The sequence below is a fragment of the Centruroides sculpturatus genome, unplaced genomic scaffold (assembly GCF_000671375.1).
Source record: "Centruroides sculpturatus isolate CEXI.00-Female unplaced genomic scaffold, Cexi_2.0 scaffold1398, whole genome shotgun sequence".
Taxonomy (NCBI): domain Eukaryota; kingdom Metazoa; phylum Arthropoda; class Arachnida; order Scorpiones; family Buthidae; genus Centruroides; species Centruroides sculpturatus.
In genome coordinates, this window is record NW_019385517.1 from 87481 (window position 1) to 112955 (window position 25475).

The following is a 25475-nucleotide window of genomic DNA, read 5'->3' on the forward strand; positions in this document are numbered from 1 at the left end:
AATTAAATAATTATTTGGCTTAACAGTTAACATACGCGGTAAATCAATGAGGACTAGCGAAAGAACAGCCCACTCGCTGTGGCCCACACAATTGCATTAAAGTATGATGGCTAAAGTTTAAATTATAAATGAAGGTTTTATGACGTTTAAAATATAAAATTCCTTACCTTAAATTGAAATTTTATATTTTAAGTTTGGTCATTTATTTATTTATTATTACAACAGTAATAACGGACAAGAATTTCAAATTTTTTAATGGCGTCTATTTTTGTATTCGTTCGAGGTAAGTGGTAAGTGGAATTTACATTAGGAAAATGTAAGAAATTAAAAAAAAAAAAAACTTGCTTAGATATAAAATATAGGCCCACCACTGCCCGAGAAGTGATTTTATCTGCTCGGGCCTGTATTTTATACAGTATTATAGGGCCTACGTATAGAACGATCAGGCCGTTCGTTCCTCGCAAACGGTGAGGTTTTCCGGATTTTTTCACGTTTTTAACGCCTAAAACAGGGGCCAGTTTCCCATAAAAAGGCCTCTCGGAAAGCTTTCCTCCTCGGCAGATCGCCCACGTGTCACTTCGCCGTATCCAAATAAATCAAACTTATAAATATTTAATTTTAAAGATCATAAATTCTATATAAGGCTCTTTATCGCTGATCAAGTATAGCAGCTTTCATATAATTCTATATAATATAAGCCTTTCCAATATATTCCTTCTACTTAAGGCTAAGAAAGCAGTTGGCCCAAACCAATAAATGCAATCCAAGTACTAAGTAGGCCTTTCACTACGTACAGTACACTGAATATATATTACCTTTAAATTAAAAAATAATAAAATAATTTATAAGTGAAAATAAGGCCTTAAAAAATCACTCTAATACGGGCATTATCTAATTCTCAGCCTTTACTATAAAGTATAAAATTCAAACTCAATTTTTTAAATTTATAAACTATAAACGAAAGTAAAAGCTTTTATATAAAGAAGCCAGAAGCCTTTTCTTTCGAAATAATAAAAAGAAGAAGGAAAAAAATAGCAATAAATATTTTTAAACTCTAAAAATCCATTCGTATATAAGTGCTACTGATCTCTATGGATTTGGGAAATTTGAAATATTTTATTGTTTTTATTGCCCTTATTTATATATTTTAAAATTTATCTGATATATTAAAATTTATGAAAATTGAAACCGTAATATATTTATTTATTTTACATATTTAAATTTATAATTTTTACGACAAGTTTATGACCAATAAAAAAAAAGTTCTATAACCGATCATCGACATCGAAATTTTATTTTATAGTCATTGTAAATTTTCGTTTGAAAAATGATATTTTTTTGGTTTATTGTTCCTGAAAAATGATTTATATTCATATTGTTATTTCTTTATCGTATTTTCTCGTTTGTTGCTCTTGCAGAATCTCGTTGCATCTAGAAAGATCAAAAGTCAAGATACGATATCGATTTCGAGTAATCTGTTGATACGAATAAGCCAAATAGGCCTAATAAAATCAATTACTTCACGTTATACGGAGCTTCCTACGCTGTTTACAACACGAGAAAGTAAAATAAAAGGAAAAGAAACAATAAAAAGAGCTCGAGGAGGAAAAAAAAATGGCGTCGGTATTTCCCAGTTGTGACGTCATTTTCTCTTGACTTCCGTATTTTCTGCCTTCTATAAAAGTAAAGATTCTTAGAATGCCTCACGGGGAGTTAGTTAACTCGTGACCTAAACAAAACTCCGCTTGTGTTTACTATCGGAGATTTTAATTGACTCGTTAATGTAATTCCGATTATACTGATTGATCGTGCCATATGTTATGACAAACTTTTATATTTCAAGGAAGTTTTAAACGACATAAATGTAAATGTTTAAAAACCAAACAGAAAAATGCCATTTACCATTCTCGGAATACTAAAATTGTGTTCGGGATCGAGTATATTTATAGCTTTCAGTTTATTGATTATTTCTAAATTTATACTTTTCAAATAATGTATGATATACGAGCTCAATACCTGCTTTAGAAGTGACCTGTATTTTAAGGTTAAAGGTTGCGACGATCAGCAGAGCGCCTTTATAGAGAATTTCTATTGTGTTGGGCGTAGCGAGGTCAATTTTTTTTTTGTTTTTTTCCTAATATATTTTAAGTTTACGGCCTTTTCTTTAGAAAGATCCCAGACACGATGAAGTATTTTGACCTCGCAATTAATGATGGAAGATTGTTGTTCGGAGGGCGTAGCGTCACACTCATCCTCGTCTGTTCCCCTTTATTTTTATCATTTTTTGAGTATAAACAATCAAAAATCTCCGGAATACAGTAGCCCATTCATTGGCCGAACACGTGTTTAAATAAATAAAGGAAGAGGCAGTAAGAATATTTAAAGATCGCCATGTTTTCTGGCCTCTGTTCTTTTCTTATCGCATCTCGAATGAGACCATTGAGACCGAGGACAAACCCGAAATTTCACACGAAACGTCAAAATAGATAAATTTTGTTCGGAAAATCTGACGTAAACAGGAAACGATCGGTTATATTTTCGGCTCGTGATTTATTCTCTCCCTATTTTTTTTTCTTCTGCTTGTAACAAAAGACGACGTCAATCACGCTGCCGTGTTTTATTTATAATCCACAGAAAACCAATCGCGTTTCTAACTTTGTGATGATTTTTCAACATCACCGAGTGATATGACTGGAGTTAATTAGCCGTGGATCCCACCCAAGTCCATGAAATTAGAATTTCGCAGAATTAAAGGTCATTTGAATCTAAAAGTAATAACAACAATCCGAATTTTTTTAAAAATTTGAATTTGTGACGTCGTCGCGAATTTAAATAAGTTTCCTTTTAACTCCAAATGCAGAACGGGAATTTTCTGCACTTTAATTATAAATAAAATATTCCGCATTCAGAAATAATCCGGCATAAATATACGAAAATTAGTTAAAATGTTATTTTAAAATTTAATTTTCGATAAAATATACTGAATTATTCACTGTTGCCAGATATTCAAAGCAGATTAAAATAATTTAATTAGTATTTAAATTAATCATCTTTTTCATCGACTTATAACTTAATTAATAGCNACACATCGGTAAAAAATATATATATATATATATATAAGAAGGGGGAAAAGAAAAGAAAAAAAAAGAGTCTATTTACTATCAGTAAAGCTTTCTATCTCGAAACCTTTGATTACATTTCCAATGGACAATATCTCTACTTACCATTGTCGAATCCTAAAAGTTGATATCTCATTCACTCCTATATAGGAGATCTTAAGGACATCACATGATCTGTAATCTCGTCCAATGAATATATCTTTTATAGAAGGTCAAACTTTCAGTTGTGGGAAGCAGGCCAGGCCTGTGTTTAAGATGTTCTTCTCTCTTCAACAATGCAACAAAAGTGAATTGTGAGTGGCGGTGCGAGAGAGAGAAAGTTGCTGGTGCAAGACTCAAAAAAAAAATAATAATAATAAGATGATGACGTAACAAGATGTTTTTCACCTCTCTCTCTCTTACTAGTGATTGGTAAAAAATATGAAATAAATTAATTTTCGACTCAAAAAAAAAATAATAATCGAGAGATGATGACGTAACAAGATGTTTTTCACCTCTCTCTCTCTTACTAGTGATTGGTAAAAAATATGAAATAAACTAATTCTATTTTATTACATAAACATCAGATGTTTACGCCAATGTAAAAAATCCTAAAAATTATTTTCCGGATGGGGTAAATTCCCGAATTTCGAATTTTATTGACTCCGTGACCCAGATAGTAGTTGATCAATCGTGTCACGTGATCCGCCGTAACCTGTCGTTAGATTTGGTGTCAGTGGAGTAGAAGGAAAAAAAAACGGTAAAAGTCACACATTTGACCTTTGAACTACTTAATTTGTTCGCGTTTCGATTAAAGTTCAAAGCCAAATTCGGCTATTTCCAACAATAAACAAAGATTTTCGCGAATTTTAAAGTTTTAAATAATAACTTTCTATCGGCTTAGTTCGTCTGCCAACCGAGACTAAGTACGCATGCGTGAAACGTGTCGCGTCGCGTCTCGTCGCTTCGCATGAGCAAGCGACGAGACGCGAGAAAACTAAAATTTAACATTTTACGCATTAATTAGACTTTTATGCGTTTAAATTAAACTTTGTACACAATTAAAAGGTGTATTTTGTGTAATAAATGCAGGATTAACAAATATTAACGTCTTAATATGGCGAGAATGATAACTTCGCTCCGCTTCGCGTCGCGTCGCTCTCAAGTTATATAATTCGCAGAATAAGCTATTGCGTTATGTTTCTGTTAAAACTATACGTAAATATGCCTTTAAATAGGTTTTTGAAAAGTTATAAAAACGTAAGTAATTGTTAATACTAAAACGATTAACGCGTTACGTAACAACGCAAGGTAGGTCCCGACGCGTTGCGCGCATCATGTAAAAATCTCTCCTGCTTCCGTTAAAATACACATATTTAAAACGTTTCTTGCGTTATTTGTTAAATTTTAACAAACAAGAATTTATCCAAATATACATCATGTTTTATTTCGGAAAACATCATTATTATGACCGTCCGTCGCGTCGCATCAAGCTTAACACGCGACGCGTTGAGGCTACATATGCGACGTCTGTAGCGATAGCACTAGTCGAACCTTTTTAGAGGTTCCCGCTCGATAAATCTGTACTAGATTTACGTACAACCAGCGATCAATCAAACCGCTGACGTATTTAATACGTAATCCTGCTTAGACACATGAATAGGTTAGCCGATGCTATTCATCTCGAAATATCCTTTACATTCATATAATAGGAGAGAAACCACTGTGTAGGACACGTGCTAAATGTTCTTAAATACAAAAATTCTGGGTACTGATCACTATAGCTTTGATTCAATAGGCTTAAAATAGCTTTCTTACCTATAAAAAAAAAATGGTTTGTAATAATGCCTAATTTCTTTCAGATAAATGCGAAGATTTGAATTTTGAGAAAGTCTTAAAAGGTAGTTATTAAAATTCAATATTTATAAGCTATAAACTCTGATATAAGACAAATATAAGGAATAAAACACACGATAAATGACAGTAAGAGACTGCCTTATGAGCAAGTGCGCATCGAGAACACACACAGATGATTGGTATCACAGACATATCAATAACAAATCTGGCAGACCACCAGCTACCTAGGAAGACCCAGGGTAAGTCTAGGTGTCAAGTAGCTAAGTAAGCAAACCAATGACACAGTCCGTTTTATATGAAAAGGACTGTGTCATTGGTTTGCTTACTTAGTTGCTTGATAGCTAGACTTATCCCAATGATCCTCTGAAGAAAAGCAGATGTCACTACGACCTGCAGCTTTGAAGATATAGATCTATTAGCCAGTACCTGATTTATATATTATATTATGTACTGAGTAATTAGACTCTCCAGTTTTTAATTATTATTTTTTTTACACTTCAACATATATAATATTCAATGAGTCTGAGTGTAACATATACACCTTATTGCTGAGAATCATTTTACTACTTTAAACTAACGTTTTCAACCTTATCAACAGGCCATCACCAGTAAAATGATTCTCAGCAATAAGGTGTATGTGTTATGTAACATTTATTATTTGTTGAAAGAGGTCTTCATATTATAGCATAAGGCCACGCGTCTAGTCTTATGGAATACGGCAAAACAACACTTGGGCGATCTGCCAAGGGGGAATGTCTCCCCAGAGGTTCTATAAGAAAGTTGCTCCTATTTAGGTGTTAGACACGTGAAGAAACTCCACGTGGCTGGAAGAAAGCACGTTGGTGGGGCGCGAACCCGCGACCAAACCACCAGTGTTCAGTAACGTTATTCGGCCACCGGTGGGCTTTAAGGCCACACATCTAAATCTGGCTCCGGTCCATTAAAGTAATCAAAGTAGAAACATAGTCACCGGAGTTCTTTTTGTTCTCCACAAACTCTCAACCGTAGTAAGATTTACAACTGGAAAAATACAGCGTACCCATCAAGAAACCGCTTACCACAATCCCCCATTTTTATCTAAACCAATAAAAAGATAGAAATAAAGTTTTAAAAAACACATTTCCCCATTCATGCTCGGAAAATATACGGTTATGTCTTCATATTCGATACGACAGATGGTGGCCAATATAAAAGTAAACATATGACAGAACTAGTGACACTTTTGACATCTGGATCGTTGCCAAAATGGGGGGTGTTATAAGCAGCTTCTTCCTGGTTCCCCTTCCGGAAGATTTAAAAAAAAAATTTAAAGAAAAAAACGGCGAGTTCATTGACCTGACACGTGTCCCCTAATATGAACGAAAATCTGATTTTCCAAGACACTCTTGATAAGTTCAGATGTACCAACTTTAGTCGTTGCCACTCTAACACAAGATTCTATTCGACTCTTCTTAGAAGTCGGGGGGGACAAACGAGGGTTAACTGGTGTTTAAGTGGAAGAGACCAGAAATAAATCAGAGAGAAATACGTAACTAGAACCTTACATAACCAAGGTAGCACATGTTGGCTGACGCTGCGGCTGTATAAAAATGATGATGATGATTTTATCATCGTCAAATGATGCTACTACTAGTTATGAGTATCAAAACATTTAATTATTCCTTCATATACACGAAAGGGGCGCATAAAACAGCTTATAATAATCATCATTCTTGTTTAGGGATGCACAGAGGGATCATAAAATAGAATTTAATTATCATTGATGTTTATCTTAAGTGCATGCTTAATGTCAAGACGAAAAGATTTTTCTTGGCTTCCGTAACATTTAAACACACGTGTCAATCGGTTTTCCGTTCCAAGAACATAAATTTACGTAGGTATCTACATTTGAATCCTAGAAAATGCGGTATGTATAACAGTAACACACAGTAGTAGAATCATTATGCTGAACAATTAGAATATATATATATATATATATATACACACACACAGAATTCTACGAACAGCACGAGTTATAAGCTTCTAAACTAAGCTATAAATGTAGATTTATAAGTTTTTTTTATTGTTAAACGTTAGCAATCTAAAAATTGCTTGACATCCTTATAAAATCAGCAGGAGAAGGTTATGCTTAGGGACAACCATCTTTGTGTCAACCAGACGGCATAGCACAGGGGTGGGCAAGCAAGAGTTCAGTGGGAGCGAAATGTAGGTATTGCAAAATGCATGGGAGCCGCAGTCCTGTACTTTTTTCTTCTGTACTGCAGTTTTATTATATAATATAATAAACAAATATTGAATTTTTTTAGTAAACATATTTTCACAAAATTATGGAAATAAAATTGTAAAAATAATAATAATAATCAGAAATTAACACTTTAAGCAAGAGCCGCATTTGCCCATGGTGGGCATAGCATCTTCCCTGTCGATTTTATAAGGGTGTCAAGTGACTTTTTGCTCACCTTGCAAATCTCTGAACGAACTAAAACACTTAGAAGCGTGTTTAATTTTCTCTCCCTCCTCCTAATCTTAAAATTCCAGAATATTAGCAATTTTATAAAGAATTCTTTAAGCATACACCTAAATTTTCTTAATTACTTCAATTTAAAACAGAGACAATTATCAAAAAGAAGGGTAGCTGTGTTCTTCCAGTTACAGTTATAGAGACAAAATCCAGTTTGATTGGTAGCACTTAAGTGGCCCAAAAGCCAGTTAACTATTTAACCGACTTTTGGGCCACTTAAACATCTTTTATGGGTGTAATTTTGAAAATTTATCCCATAAATTTCCCAGAAATAAAGTCCGTTCACGTCGACCATTTTCTATTTTTTACTGTAGATTAAACCACTTCTTATTTTACAGTATAAAATAAAATCGGGTGGCTTTTTCCGCTCCGTTTTGCGGTTTCGATTAAGTTAAAATACCTATTTGAAAACTTAAATAGGGGGTGGCTTTACGGCTCTGCATAGTGTCTCCATCATAAACTATTAAGGTGGTGCGGCTTCAGTTACAGCGATGAAAACAAAATGCCAGCGGTGGTTAAAAAAACCCACTTCTCTGGGGATAAATAAAAACTACGGAACCACTTTGAAGTAGTGACTATGTATATATATATAAAGTAGCAATCGCAGAAGAAAAAAAAAAACACTAGAGAGCTGTTAGAGAGCGCTATTTATACAAACAGTCGCCTCAGGATAAGATTCCCTATCAGCTTTTAAAGGAAGAAACGTAGAAACGAGATTAAAATTTATTAAAAAGGGAATGTAATTTACAAAAGAGCTACTTTTGAATATTAGCTCACTCTTTGTGGAATTTTCAAGCCATCGTATCGATTAAATAAAGCTTCCTGCTCGCTTTACGGCATGATCGGGGAGGCCATTCACCTCCCGAAAATATTTCTATAAAATTGAAATGTAGGAATCAATTATGGGTATTAAACGGAGGGGAAGCGAGTCATTCACCCCGTAAGCCAGCTTCCAAACAGGTGGCCAAGTGTGACGTCAGAGCAGAAATCCAGTGTTGTATATACGGTTTCCGCGTGTATGTCAGGTGACGGGCGGCTTAACAATACACAACACAGTCTAAACGTTTCACAGTAGACTTTATTGCATCGAGTTTAGTAAAGAATTATTTACAAGCATATTTGCAATTTTTGTTTTGTTTTGGTTTTTATCCTATTACAATAAACAGTGATTAAAGATATTTATTTATTAATTTATTTATATAATTATACAATTTTTTTTTCAAACGAATTAAACAGATATAGAAAAAAACGTATAAACCATAAAACAATCCTAAAAACAATCTTTTTAAGGCTAGATTTTCATTCATTTTTGTCTTCTACTGAAGCTGGCGTGAGTGTACTTGTGTGTTGACGTCACAATCGTGTTTTATCACCGTAAAAATCTAAATTATACGTTAAGTGGACAGAGATTTTCAATTTGTTTAGCCGAAAATAATCGAAATTAAATCGTAACTTCGAGATGTAATTCTGGAAAAAGTTTGTTAAATCAACGTGATACCCCATCAGGTTCCATTGCAAATTTCGCAGATACTTTAAATATAAAATTCTTCATTCTTTTTTTTTACGCAAGATAAATTCGACTCTTTATTTACAGTATTATAAAGTGGATTTAGGATGCCCAGGCTGCTAATTCTTTCATGTCGTCGTCTTCCTCCTCCGGTTTGGCTGGTTTCTCTGCAAAAATCACACACATTTCAATCCCGATACACCAAGTTTCTCTACTTTACAATATGGAAACGGTAGAATTTTTAATTAAATAAACCTTAAGTTACGGATGGTTAACTGATGATAAAATTAAGTATCATCAATGTTTAATTGCTACGATTCCATTTTTAAGATGCTAACACACAATTCACTTAGTTTATAAAGGTATACTTTTCATAAAGCACAAACTAACACTTAATTTGAAGACACCAGCTGTCACTGAAGGATTTCAGTACATAGTACCATTTGGCCTCCTACTAAGGCCTAAGACAAGTTATCAATGGTGCCAATATTAGGTTTACTTTCTGAGAGACACTATTACTATTAGACAGTAGTATTATTTTGTTCTGTTAAATGATCAAGGATGATTTTGATATTAACAGAATCTATAGTGTTAAGACTATTACTTTAATTTACTTTACTTAATCTAAAACAGTGGTTCTCAACTGGAATGTGCTGCAAACTTCTCATAGGTTTGCATCTAAACACTAGAAAATACTAATCTGTTGTTTACTTTTTGATGTAAATTGCACACCTTTACATATAAAACCTGCAGATTTTCAATGTTGTGTTTCACTTAAAGACAAAGGGTCAATGTGGCTCTGGTTTTCAGCAGGGTCAATTTTTGGTGATGCAACAAGTTGTAATATGGCACTGGCTCTGTGCCCCACTAAAAATTGTGAGTGCACAATTAGCTCAAAAAGAACTGAGCTGACAGGCTAAGGCAATGCAACACCGAGTAACATCTTCCGAGAGGACTTTATAGGAAAAGGGGACCTATTTAAATGTTAAAAATGAATAAAATCTAGAAAACTGTGCAGCCAGCCTGTTGGTTGTGGGTTTTTATCTAACCAACTACCAATAGTTTTATCGCTAAACACCAACCTTATGCCGAACATCTATCGGGCTAGTTTAAGGCTAATTACTAAATGAATTATGTAACCAATTTGGCTCTAGAGGTAAGCATTAGGCACCATCCCTTATTAACATTAATAATTATAAATAAATTAATTAATTTAAATAATTTAGAACCGCTGGGAGAAAAAAAATCGGCACGGAGAGAGACTCGAACCCACAACTCCTGCTTACCGTGCAGATGCATTGCCTGTTACGCTATCCAGACCTCCAGTCCGATCTCCTCTTCCAGCGCATATAAGCTAACTATAAAACCATCAACGGTTATTACAATGCCAGCTGGTGACACATCCAGTGCCCACGTCCTATAAGGCACTCAACCGGCCATCACAAGCCCCGGCAAGGTGTAATTCATTTAGTAATTAGCCTTAAACTAGCCCGATAGATGTTCGGCATAAGGTTGGTGTTTAGCTATATTATATATCGGGTTTAGCAATGTTTGTAAATAGTTTTTTCCTTTTGTCCACTAGTAGACAGCTTGAGATACATTGAAAGTCACTGATCTAGACCTAAATTAAGACTACTTTTGTTATAAATTAAGACTGTTAATGGCCTGTTTTAAACTATTGCATTTATTGTACCTTAAACGTGTTTTGTCTCACATTAAACACTAAAACAATTACAAAGTATTTTAACAATACAAACACACTAGCAAATATGTAAAATGTCAGTAAGAGAAGAGATGCAAACACTTATTATCGACAACTTCAGTATGCTTTTTCAATGACTGACTAAGTAGCATTTACATAAAATTATTCTATTTTGCAAGTGCTGCAACAACAATTGCTTAATATGTAAAATCGTGTATACACAGCTATATAAATCAAATTGTAAATGCAGTCAAACAAAAATCTGGTCTAGAGATAAATTTCATATGTGGCAATTATTCTTAATTACTTTCATAGGGAAATAATCTTACTTTGACATCAAATTACAAAATAATATATAACATGTCTCATAATTCTGGAACCAGGTTGTTCTTGGCTTATTCTGTTCTGGTTAAATCACAGTGCAAAGTACGAAAAAACAATTCAAGTCACTTTGACGGTGGGAACCAGCAGCTGGCAAAGTTGCCGAAGAGTTTAACAGATCAGTGGAAGTCTAGACGCGGCCTGTTAAATTCTTCGGCAACTTCATGCAGACTGCACGTTCCCAACATCAAAATAACTTGAATTTGTTCCGCCTTACTCGGCTCCACGCTAACCATAAAAGAATAAGAATTTACACGACTGTAGTTCAGACTTATGGGGGAGACTGTATAAAATATTTTATACAATCTGATAAAGTTTGATTGCTTGATTAAATGCGTATAATTAAATTATAATATAACCCAGTTTAGCAGAACAGTAAGAATTCTGATATGTTTTCATGTGTACTAAATTGCCAAATAAATAGTTTTAAAACAAGCTTATATAATCTGTTAAGATAAAATTTAATTCAAAACCAGCAGAAAGACTAGTCTTGAGAGTGCGTATCTTATTGTTTTGGCATGGATTTGTTCCCCAATATGAAATTTATTCAAACTGGGCTTTCAACATGCATTTTGATTAAATATAGACAAAACAGCAATGTTATATTGATATTTGCATGAAACTTAATGTCTAGCATGGAAGTTGGTTAAAACTAAAATCTGGTTCACACAAGATATTTGGCAGTATTGATAAAGGATACTAACTAAGTACAATACAAGTGCAAAATTTGATTTAAAGTATTTGGGGATAGAGCCATTTGCATTGGAGCAATAGACATGGCCATACACCAAGTATTTAGCCAGGTGAAGTATGGGAAGGAAAGGGAAGTGAGTTAGTAAAAGAAGGGAAGATAAGGTTCCTCATGCTCAATGCATCTTAAACAACAATCTTAGCATCTAGATAGCAACTTCTAGACAGCAGTTTTTCTAAGATGTCCTTTCTTTACAAGTTACACACAGCAATAAGAAATATCAGCAGTGAAAAGTTGGATACACTAGCCCACTCTCTAAGAAAAACTCAAGAATGAACTCAGATTTATCACGGGATCTGCTCAGTACCAAGATATCTGTGAGATAAGGTCTTCCTCTCTCATAGTGGTAGACAAATGAGTTAATTTTCTTATTGTAATTCTCTAATGTCACCATTATAAAGAAAAAACAATTATACAAAATGGTAATATTTTGGCAGAACTTATTTAATATAAACTTCTTTCATGTCATACTACTTTATTATCATAGACAGAAGGCAATTATTACTGTTTAAATATAAATATTTAAACATCAAAACAAAATTTGAAAATATTTCTTTTTAATTTACCAAAGTCTAAGCTTTGTCTTTGAATGCATCATCTCAATTTTCCATTGAACCGAGCAGACTTTCGGTTTCGAGGCTTTGAAAACATTTAAGTAACAATAAATTACGACTTAAATAAAATACTGAAATGTTTTTGTATATTAAGGAACGTGTCAGTGTTCTTTCAAGATTTAAGTAAAAGAGGAAACACAAAAATTGATCTTTGCATCTCAGAAGTGCAAAAACAACATTCAAAAACTGTTTCAAAAACATTGAATATACTATTTTTTCCCTGAAGTAAACATTGGCTACTCCGAATATCAGAAATTTAGATTCATTCTTAAAGCATAACTGCCTAAAGACGCAGATTTTGAAACTGCGAGGTCAACAATTCAAGCTGTATTTCCGATGAAACTTATTTTTAAACACAAAAAAAACTTTATAAACTTTCTTTATTCTGGCTTTATATTATGAAATCTTAAACAAAACTCTTATGTTACAAAAGAAGAGATAGTAAGAACCTCGATCGATGATAAAAAAAAATTACTTTTTAAAACAAAACAAAGTTGGCTACAAAACAAGATGTTTACTGAATTAAAAACTGGAAAAACAGCAATTAAAAATAATAAAACAATATACAACCTTAAATAAGCAGTCTGCGACAGTGTAAACAAAGAACGAGAAAAATGAAAATATTTCTTTATGCAAAATTAGGTTAAGTCCATCTTCAAATTTTGCATTTTTGATATTTGGCAGAGCGACTACTCGAAGCAAAATCAAAACAATTGCACAAAATATTAACTTCTTGTTGTACTTCAAGAACAGGTGAAGGATTAATTGTAAATTCCAGATCGTTACAGGCAATTTATACATTATAAACTATCATAAGCAAGCCTTTCGGAAAGATCTTTCCATTCATACACATTAAAACTAAGTTTACATTTATAATTACTATGTTTACTAATTAACCCATTAAAAGCATATTGATTACTTCATTGAAGAAAGAGAGGAAGAACCAACTCACAAAACAATAAAAAGATCAGCACTGATAAAGATGGGGGCTGAATAATTTTCTTCAGAATCCAAGCTGCTTACTAAACAAAGTATTCTTGCATTTCTTAAACACTCTTAACCTAATGTCTTGTAATAAAAATAATATTTAAAAGGAATTTGATTTCTTTTAATTATAAAATAGCCTACCATTACAAAATACGATTACTCTTGAGACAAATTAAGCTAATTATTACTAAATTACAGAATTTGGCCTAAAGGTAAGCAATTAAGCTGCCTTCTCGCACTAAGATTAATAAATCTTAAATTCATTTTAAACTAATAACATAATTTAGAAAATTCGAAAAGATTGGCTCTGAGCAGGATTCCGATCCAACATTTGCTCATCATGTGGAGCATCATCAATTACATTAGCTAGAAATTAAGTTCTGTAATTTAGCAATTAACTTAATTCTAAACGAACATTTATATATGAAGAGTAATATATTTCAGTAAATTAACATAAAATTCTTATGTTTACTATGCAAATTTCAATAGCTTACTAAAATTTTTTGATAATTTCAGAATGGTTTACAGTTTTAAATCTCAAAATAAAGCATGTTATTGGGAAGACAATTACCAAAAGCAGAAATATGAATTACAGGTAAGAAGTTTCGAAAGTTAATATGCCAATTCCTCTCTAATTTTACAGTTTAAGAATGTAAAACGAGTATACTGAAACATTCCAAAAGATTTCAGAATACTTTCAATTGAGAGTAGAGTTGAAAGCATTCAGTATATCGTGTTCAAATAAATTTGGATCTAGCTTACATCCCTAAAAAAATGGGCCTAATGAGATTTTATCTAGATTAAATTCCATATAAATTAGTCTAAACAAGCTTAGATTTAGCTACCATCCCCTAAAAAAAATAGGCCTTAAACAAATTTTATGTTTTGACCATTTTTTACTTCAATAAAAACAGTTATATCTATATAAAACAAGCTAATTATAATAGCAAAACATACCAAAATGTATAAATACAAAAATCACCAAGTTTTCTTTACCTCTTATCTAATCATAAAGCAAAACATTTCTGAAAAATTCACCAAAAATTCGAGACGACAGACAAATTTTATACAGAATCGGCAACCCAGTTTTATATAGATTATTCACTAATATTAATTACTATGCTTTTAGTTTGGCTCGAGGCACAGACACACAATGTACAACTCTTATTTCATTTAATACAGGGCAATCCAACTTAGTTGGCTATCGTGGACAAAGAATGAGAAAGATTGAATCAGAACTACAGTAGAGCGTCATTTATCCGAAAGCCGATCAACCGAAAGCGTTCCAGTCGGACTGTGTCATGCTGAATTGAACGTCTGTGATACTAGATTAACTTCCAAAATATAATAATTTTTTTGTTTTTATATTCTTCAATATATTTATTTTGTTTGTACAAAATAAAGAAATAATTTTTGATGTTACAATAGCCACGATTATTATTTTAAAATTGTGTGTTAGGCTTATCACCACCGAAAATTCAACGCAAAGTGACACGCAATGGAGAAAAATTTCAACATGGGATAGGTTAATATATTTTTTCGTACATAATTGGTTATCCGAAAAATAAGTTATTCGAACAACCCCAGTCCCCAATTGATTCGGATAAACGACGCTCTACTGTATCTGTAAAATCATGATCAAAATCAAATTTTAATCTGGATCCTCTCAATGAAAAATGTTACCTTATAATTATAAAATAATTAAATGAATATCTACACATTAAAACACACAAGTAGTTTCAAAAACTGGAAGAAAATATAGATAAAGCTATTTTCCAAAACAATTCTTATAATACAGATTCGTGTCCACTGTTGGATCTTTGTCAAACATTGTCGATACTTTACAATACTCTTGTTAATGCCGAAACGCCTACGCTAACATTTGCACAACATTCCTAAAAAATTCTACAATGTTTATTGGAACATTCAAACTATTTGACAATGATCCAGTTAATTACAAACTGTCAAGTAACTTCTTTGACACGTTGCCAAATTACTACACAAATTAAATTTACTTAAAGGATTTTAATACTCTCAGTTCAGAAATCTGGCATTGTTATAACAACTTAAAATGATTTTTAAAATTTTTATTCAAATGATAAAGTACAAAAACAGCAATTTTATATTGAGATAAAATAAATTTACTATGATATGAAGAAGTGTTTTGCAACTACTCCTACACACAGGAGAGAAAAAAAAAGGCGAGCACATTGCTTGTAAGTATGCAACCGATTAATCACTAAATATATTTTGCCTGTTTACTACTTAGGAGAAATTTCGACATACAGAAAATAATATAATATACAAAATCAAACACAGATTTTTTTTTTCTATCATCTTGATGCTAGTTACATATTTTATCACAAGCATTATTAAAATGAAGAAGCCAAGTTTGAACTGATAGAAACTGTAAGAAGTAAATTACGTTTAAAATACAAATAGAATCCAATTATTCTAAATCATTTTGAGGTTTACTTATAGAAATGATAAACAACTAACAAACAACATTAAGTACAGTCAATAAATAATACTACAATTAGCAAAATTGGTTATTAAATTATGTATAAACTTCAGATTATTAATACTAATTCATCCAGTGCTGTTTGCTTGATCTCTTGGGAGTACCATATTTAACAACAAGCATATAATTGAAGAAATGTTGGCAATTTAAATTACTGTAATGTGAACAAATACCTAGAAGGATTAAAATACTGGTTAAGACGATAAATGCATGTTATTGGCCACACATTGAGATTGATAGTACTTTTATTAAATCTGATGTCAATAATTACAGCTGTTATGTACAACTCTTAAGTTCTTTCATGTAGTACATTTAATTTCAGGTGTATAAATTTTTTTACATGTAAGAAGGTTCCCATTTAAGAATATTTCAAGCCCAAGTAGAGAAATCCTTGTCCATGATTGGAAAATAAATTGATTTGTTTTACAATTGCATAGTGTTTAAAATTTTACACATTTAATTACACACAGAAAAAAAATTACATTAGAAAACGCAGAAAATTATATGAAATTATGTCATTGAGACATGACTTTGGGCTACTCTGAACATGGATTTTACAATTTTTGTGCAGTCATCTGGTAACGATGCTTTTCTGAAACAGCAAATTCTGACAAACAGTATCACCAAATATTGATAAGTCTTCTACAAATACTGTATTGAAGTTCATTGAACTGATTTGTTTATAAAAATTATAAAATAATTTTTTCATACATAAAAAACAGATTAAGCTGGCTACAGTACACAAATATCTAAAATAGATACTGTATAAGCAGAACCTTGTTAAATAAATATGGATTATTGAAACACTTCTGCTTAAGACGTTTTTTAGTCCCTTGAAGTTCGTAACCGAGTTCTATCATACACACAAATTTCTGATTACAATAAGCAAAGTTAAATAAGTGTATTTTAACTATGTTAAATAAGTTAAAGTTTTAAACTTAGTTTTATGTTAAGTTAAATAAGTGTATTTCAAAACTATGTTTTGAAACATGCTAATTCTAAAAATATTACATAACCAATAGCAACATCTATGAATTTTCTGAAATCTCTAACAAAAATTCGTATAGTAGTTGAGAGGAAAACTGAAAATTAGTCACATTCCCTTAGCACGTGCCCTAGTGTATGCTAAACCATTTGTGTTGGCAACTCAAACTGGTATGCATTCAGGCAAACAGTCTTGAGAGAAAATAGTTTGCTATGACAATCACTAAGGTGTAGTTTAGGACACTACTGTGCTACAACCTAAAATATGTATATATAATTAAAAGTATCACAGTGTAAGTTAGAAATATAAGATTCTATAATAACTTGTTGAGATTCAAATGTTTCTATGGAATATTCAGAGTATCGTTATATTTAAAAAAAATAATCACTGTTTAACAAAATAATATATATTATTTTACATATTACTAGTTTCCACGACAATTGCCAACAGGAAAGACATTGTTAGTAGTACAGTACAGTACCCACAATACAGTATACCATTTAAAAGACCTGATGCACAAGTATACATATTGCATTAAATGAATTCATTGCAAGGTCATTCACTATACAAATGTCATTTGAATTTTAAACTGAATTGTATGAGGATATTTTTGTGACAAATAAAACATTACATCGTGTGTTTTTTGTTACTATCAGAGCATTCTCCAGTTGAATTTTCGTTATATAGAAACTTTGTTATTATATGGAGGTTTGACTGTTTATATAAACTGCAGTCAGTTTAAATTGATATGCATTTAAGTATTCTCCAGTGTATACTCCCGGACCATTTATATATTACCGTTTGTAGGAACACACAAAAACAAAATACCAAAACAAGTCAAATATGTTCAATGTAGTTACTAAAATGAATGTTTTGTCCAACCTCAATAGACATCTTCAAGTTACGTAAGTCTAATGCAAAAAATATTTCAAACTGTAGAAGAAAGTTAAGTTTTTGAACAGATGATGTCTGAACATTCCCTGTAGTATAGACAAGAGAACCTTAGTTATACCCAAAACACCACTTAAAAAGTTAAAAAAACAAAACAAGGGGGAGTCTTATGAAGTTCATACCACGTCCATTGTACAGGCAAAAAACAGTCTGTCTATAGCGTAAGACCTTTATACTTTCCAGTTAACACTAATGTATTTTACAAATTGTTCTCAGACTCCACATGTTTTCCTCATTGGCAGATCACAGAAAGCCATAATTTTGAAATGAGGAAAATTACCTCTAAGTAAGTGTTCAAGAAGTAAACCGATCCTCCTGCAATACTGCCAGAATTTATAATCAGGAATATTTATCAATATCATTAGACAGGTGGCTCGCAAATATTTTTCATATTCTGTAATAAATGGGCTGACTTCTTTATATTCAATCATTCGCAAGTGATGTATCAAATATAGTCACAGGCCAGATTAACGTATGCTAAGAGACTTTCATCTGGGCACACCACTAAAGTATATATTAAAGATTAATGAGTTTTTGTTGAAATTTAATGTCATTTAAAAACTGAAATTATTTTTTCTAATTTAAAAATAAGATGAAAATCAAATTTCCTATAATTATTTCTGCTTCTATATTNCATTTTATAACTAAATACTGACCTCATATATATATATATTTAAGGGTATACAGGGAATCTAAGGGTAACAAAATATTCAAGGTAGACAAATAGCATATAACTTTATCATGTTAGAGAAACATTTATTCTTTCTAACCTGTTAAAAAATACGCTCTTAGCAACAAGTTATACTTATTCATGTGTACTTTTCAAAATTATTTGCAAATATTTAAAAACTGAAATTATTTTTTCTAATTTAAAAATAAGATGAAAATCAAATTTCCTATAATTATTTCTGCTTCTATATTCATAATTTCTTTTGCTGTCAATACTTTTCACCAGTATTTAACATGTCCTGCTATCAAACGAAACTACAAAATAATTGCAACAGACAGCAAGTCTCGTGTTACTACATTTTTAAAATTTATTTGGCAACTCAAGCACATGCCAGCAGAAACTATTCCCAATTCAAAAACCTCCTACGTCAAGACACAGTTAAGTTAGTCGCTTAACTATATTTACGTGACATACTTAACACAATAACATAGTAAAACAGTGAACAAGTCTAGCTATTGATAATAGCTAACACAGTTATGAGTAGAAGCTATGTCAGTAACAAAATAATATTAAAAAAATGTGTGACATGGTTGTAAATCTTGTGTTTTAAATGTTTGGACATATTAAAATTATAAAATTGTTTGCAATGTTAATTAAATTAAAATTTTTAAATTTAACAGATCATAAATTTTATACTCACTTCTACTACTGATGGGTTCGGCCGTCGGAGGACTCGGCAGATTTTCAGTCGCCGGTCCAGCCACATCGAGCAGCTGCTCGTCCAGCGATTCTTGTTCTAGCTCGTCTAATTCTCTTGCAAGTTCATCCTGTCATTACACAAAATACAAATTAGAGAAGTATAAACAAGCACATCAAATCAAAATAGAATAAAATGTCTCATTGACCCAAACTGAATCTATGTTATTAACGAATTATGCAATAAAGCAAACAAAGTTCTATCATGATAACATTTTCGGCCTTATTTAAATGTCTTCAGGTTAAAACTAAGTTTTGACAGCTGTTTTAGTCCAAAACCATTCTTAGTAGCCCAACATGACAAAAGAAACATTCATGTAAAAGATGCACTAAGAGAAAGTGTAATGCTGAGTCGCACTTATTTGTAATAGAAACAAACAAAGATGCATCCACACCAACAGAACAACCATTAAAATAACTCCTCCTCAACTACATTAACAAAAAAAGCTACCATAAATCAATAAATACAGATACTAATTGACAATTTTTTTACAAATAGTTGAACAGATTCAGATGGTAAAGATAAAATCTCAAAATGATGCCCCAGAAAACAGTAACAGCATTGATGATTTTCTTTCTAAGCAGCATTTAAAATTTAAATTTATCAGAAATGATCCTAAGACCAGTAACAGATTGAACCTAAATTATTTTCTTCAAGAATATATGATAATGGAGGAATACAGGAACACATTGCATCGTTTCTATCTTACAATATTTTTTGAAAGCAGAAAGGATTAAAGTTAAAGTCAAATCGTAATTACAAATGATCTTTTTCATTTATAATTACAATTTGACTCTTTCCACACTTTGGGCAACAAGAAAGCTATTTACCGAGCCATCATGGATACATACAACCAGGCCTGCAACGAAGAGGTCAGGTGGAAGAGAAGGGGCCCCCGACGCATCTTGGACGGACCACTATACATAATTCATAATTTTAATAAATATACAAAAGTAATTTCATTGTTTGTTCAAGAACTCGTGCAATATTTTAGCATCAATCTAAAATTTTATTGCCACTAAATCCCCAAATAACATCTCACTAGAATGAGCTTAAATTATATGAAAATTATATATACAGTAGAACCTTGCCATACTCCAATTCACTACATGTCATTTCAGATTTTCACTATTGTAAATCTGGAAAAAACAAGTCATCAAGGGCTTTTCACAACTTTCCTGGCATACAAATGGGAGGTTAAGGGAACAGGGAAGGATGTCCAATTATAATGTAATTAGAAAATTTAAAATAAAGCCTAAAAAGAGCAATTCTTGCTCGAAATATGATGTAACTCCTCTTTCTTCTCATCCCTTGACTTTTAATCCCTGAAATTAAATAGCATTAATGCCCAGATACAAATAATCCTGTCACATTTCAAAATTTTTGGTTCAACTAGTCCCGAGATACAATAAAAAACAGACTGACGTGCAAACAATTTCAGTTCCTACATTTTTAGACTCCTGGCATATCAAAATGTCAAGAAATGTAAAACCAGGATGGGGATAAATTTGACTTTGCCATACTTTTCTTATATTATATTCTGTAATAGCCAGGAAAGCAAAAAAATGAAAAATACTTAAAATGCACTAAAGCACTTGCCATTTTTAAGGCACAAAACCTTGCAGCATCTGCTCAGTCACTTGTTTTGGGAAAACATTACCATTACTCTCTTCTGTTTTGCACTCAATACCAGAACATGCATCAGTCTTTCTCTGGAGTTCTTCTCTAACACAATGTGTCTGTGATATCGGAACTTATCTTGCTTTCTTTTATGCTAATTTGTAAAAGTGGCTCCAAAGCAGGAGTGGAAATACCTCCAATAATACAAAAGAAAAGCAAAAAAGTGCCTTCATTAAAAAGGTAAAAATTTTAGTTTGTAAACCATTTAATAAAGTTATTAGAATGGAATGGACATAACTAAGTAAAGGTTTTTCTTCCACTAGTCAGATTAGTGCTCTTTATCACGTCTTTCTTAATTATCCGCAATAAGCAGAGACCAAGATTAAACAATTTACTTTATTCACCAATTTAACAATGCATTTCGGACTGGTAAGTATTTTCCCCATCCTTCCTTCAGGCTCACGGCTTCAGTGTGTAAGGTAGTCGTCTAGTCTTGTTAATCTACCTCAAGAACATTGCAATGTGTGGAAAATAGAGAGAAATTTTAAAAATCAATAATAAAATTTAAAAAGTAAAAAAATTTCCTTATTAAAGAAACAAACAAATAGACAAAAGATTAATAAACAACTACTGGATTCAGTTCAAGACCAACAGTATCAAATAAAGAGAGAAGAACTTTTAAAAAGTTATTTAGTTACCAAATGCTTTGTGAAAAATAAGAGTGGCAAAGCAAGTTAATCATCAATAAGTCCAATCTGATAATCCCAGAAGTTATAATGGATATGATGCAGCTAGGAATAAACTTTGATACCCCAATTTATACAAATTCATTAGGAATCTTATCAGAAATTGATAAAATAATAAATACTTCAAGAATTCATAAAGAAGAAATGCAAATTCTTAAGTATAGTATCAAAAACAAACTTATAAGGATAACAATAACAAATAAAGCAGAATGAGTGTATTATTTGGGATAAATAAAAGGACTGAACAATTACAATAAGTGCAAATTAACAAAAAGTTATTTAAACAGGCACAGTTTAACGCTAGTAAAAGCTGATAAAGCAGATCAAATAGTTATTGTTACTAAACAGTAGAAAGAATCTAAAAAGTTTCTAATAAAGAGTTTATAGAATTACCAGACCACCCAAAAAAAATGAAATTAAATGGTTATGAAAAAATAAAAATAACCATATAAAAAAGGGAGCCTTAAACAAAGCGAGATGCACAAAATCCTTAATTTTATAGAAGTGAGAACACAACAAATTACTTTAAAGACTGAAAATGCACAAAGAGGCTGATAAATGTTGGTCAACCACCTTAAAAACTAAAGATGGAAGCCTGAAAAAGGCATGGGAAAATACTTACCAATCCAAAATGAGTAGTTAAATTGACAAAGTGAATTGTTTTAGCCTTTGTTTCTATTTATTGCAGATAATTAAGAAAGACATGATAAAGATCACTAGTCTCACTATTGGAAGACTAACCTTTACTTAAAGTTTTAGATTTAGCAGAAGAAAATGCTGCTTCCAAGAACTTTAAAGTTTTCTTTATGATGTACAATATCAAGCTATTCATCGTTAATATTGTGTTTCTTTGTCTTATATATAAAAAACATGTGTGATAGGTATGTTAGTATCAGAAATACTTATAAATGGGATTCTCTAACTATACAAATTTCAGCTTATGCAAGAGGTCTCAGAACATATTGGTCACATACAGTAGGATTCTACCTTCTTACATTTCTTTTTATATAATAGCAATCAATTCTTCTCGTTTACAAATAAAATTACCAAGTTGCAGACTAAGCTTGCCGAGAAGTGACAAACAGTACACTAAGTACTAAAATAATACATGATAATGATATGTAAATTAGTAAGAGAGACTGTAGTTCATCCGACTTTTCACTAGTCAAGTTAAGCTTGAAATATTGCTCATTGTGAATGTCAGCTTAATTAGGATTGAATAATGGCAATACAAAATTATGATACCAAACCGATATTAAGCTCATAACTGATTTAGAGGGGATTAGTTTATTTATCTTAGAAGCCATTTGTAAAACTTTTAAATATAAGCTGCCTTCATTTTATACAAGTGATGCATTCCCAGAGGTGGTTTCATAAACAAATCTGGCACAAAATAAATCCATTCTAGGCATCCATGATGAATATATAGGGTGTTCAGCTTAATGTGAAGTGAGTATACCTGTCAAGCCCTTCAGATAAGGGAAGTTTTGAATGGTACACCTTCAACAACATTCACAGATCTCAAATAAAAGCAACTTTGGCCTTACAAGACAAGCCTCCAATTATGCAATCTTGCATTAACCAAAAACTAACAATTATAAAGCAACTGCTGGACATAAAACAGTGTATTGCATCTCTGTAGTTTCACTCCAAATTCCCAAAAATTTGGTGAAAAAATGTATCACAGAATTGGCAATCGAGTGACAGGTTGTTTTCAATGTAACTAGTTAATTAGGCTGTATGTTATGGTGTACTTGAATGTAAACAAGTGTCTCTAAAAGTCAGTCGTATATTTAAATAAAAAAACACTACTCCAAATAACTAAAATACAAAAATCGATAATAAAAAAAATTAAGTTTGAAATTCCTCACCTCGTCCACATCATTTCCAAAACCGATGGGACTCGAAATCGCTTCGGATATCTCGTTTGCAATATCTTGCTGTTCCTGTACTTCGTCCATGAGATCGTGAACTTTGTCGACATCCCTGCAATACGATAAAAATAAATTAGCAATAAAAACTACTAAATATAGACTACAATATTTAAACAATTACACAAAATAAAGCAATGTATTATCCAATTAATCTGGCTAGAGACTTAACAGATGCACTCTTATGTTAAAAAGAACTAAAAATTTAAGTGATTGAATAGCGAATTATTACACCATTCAAAACTAAGTTATTAGCACATAGTCGTTTAGCTTTGATTAGATTATTTTTAACATGAGTGCATAGCAGAAAGACTAGTCCACAAATGTACACTTTGTAAGAAATATTTTTATTGTATTGTTTCTTTACAGATTGCAAATGGAAGTGCACTTGTGCAAACTTTATTCCACGATAGACAGACAGAGGCAAAAACAATCAGAAAGAATGTCCAGTCAATACAGTGGTCGCCAATGTATTGACTGGACATTCTTTGTTCAAGAAATGGAAGTCAGTGCCCAAGGGAGTGAAAAGTTCTTATTAAAGTTAAACCCTTTTTAATTCAATATAGTTATTACTTTTTTTTTAAAGAAAAGCAGAACACTATAATCTCTTTTCATTGCAGCCATCTAATATGTTGATACAAGTTCGTAACAGAAAGAACACAGATTCTGGTTCTTTCCGACAGCATTTGATTCTGGTTCATGATCAGTCTGGTGGGCCAACACTCTCGGCAGTCAAATATCTAGTCCAGTGTTTCTCAACGGGGGCGATATTGCCTCCATGTGAGCATTTTTCCATGTTGAGGGGGCGATTTGTAACAATTTATATGTTGGGGGCAAAAAACAATTTTCTGGGCAATATAGTAAAACATTATATTAAGATTAATTATTTTATTCATTATATTGTACAATAATTAAACAAATAACATTATACTAGTCACTAGTCTATTCAATGCAGTACAAATTTGGCGTTAGCCTTGGCCCACGGCATTGGAATTTTGAAGTGAAGGGGGCGATACTATGTTAAAGGGGGCGACGATTCATTAGAGGTTGAGAAACACTGATCTAGCCCCTAACACAATCAATTTTGAGAGAGAACATATCAGAAAATGTGAAATATTCAAAAAGCCATACAAAGAAGTATGTTCATGTGTGTATCATTATATTTCACAAATGGAAAAAAAGGATAAAAAACAACAGATGAGTTATGTGCATTCATCTGACTGACTGTAATTTAATGTAGTGTTTTTTATCTTACATCAATAAATCAGACTTGGCTTTAACAAATTTTACACAAAAATATTTTATGTTCATGAATTTGAATAAAGTAGAGTCAACAGATTAAAAAACACTCAAAATCTTACTTCAATTGCAGAAGACCAATTATGAAAAACGGCATTAAAAAACCATTAAAAATGTATACACTGGAATAAGAACATGAAAAATTGGCAAGTGATGTGAAGGTGTGGTCCGCCAAGTTTGTCAAAATTACAATTATTTTACATCTACACCGATTGAATCAAATCAATTTTGAATTACTTAATAAATTTTTTTAAAAATTCTTTTTCAATGTTTAAAATTTTCCCTATAATTCATCACTCTTCGAAGTAAATCTTCCAGGATAAAAATTAACCAAATGCTTAAGAAATGTATCATAGGTCGCTTTCGATTGACACATTTAATAAAGGAAAATTTAATTAAAAACAGATTAACAAACGACCAAAACAACACCCTCTTTACAGGTCACATTTAAAGTCATTCTCGTCATTAAGTGCCCATCGAAAATGCAGAAAACTCAAAAAGCTCATTTTCGATGCGTGGTTACAAACTGAACAATTTTAAGGATTTTAGCAAACTGTAATAAATAAACTGAAATTAG

At 31.8% G+C, this 25475-nt stretch overlaps 1 protein-coding gene and 1 long non-coding RNA gene across 2 annotated transcripts in view; one reads left to right on the forward strand and one right to left on the reverse strand.

The window, feature by feature from the left end:
* Positions 1–3771: 3771 nt before the first annotated feature.
* LOC111639721 lies at positions 3772–24049 on the forward strand. The gene is made up of 4 exons (XR_002759124.1): positions 3772–3858; positions 4961–4999; positions 13935–14013; positions 23969–24049. It is a non-coding gene; the product is annotated as an uncharacterized LOC111639721 (long non-coding RNA).
* LOC111639720 (charged multivesicular body protein 4b-like) overlaps positions 8535–25475 on the reverse strand; it is a 28550-nt gene continuing 11609 nt past the window's right edge. The window contains exons 3-5 of the mRNA XM_023385658.1: positions 23540–23654; positions 19246–19372; positions 8535–9150 (exon numbers count right to left, since the gene is read on the reverse strand). Of these exons, the coding sequence (XP_023241426.1) occupies positions 9086–9150; positions 19246–19372; positions 23540–23654 (307 nt within the window). The 3' untranslated portion in view covers positions 8535–9085. The remainder of the gene's footprint in view (positions 9151–19245; positions 19373–23539; positions 23655–25475) is intronic.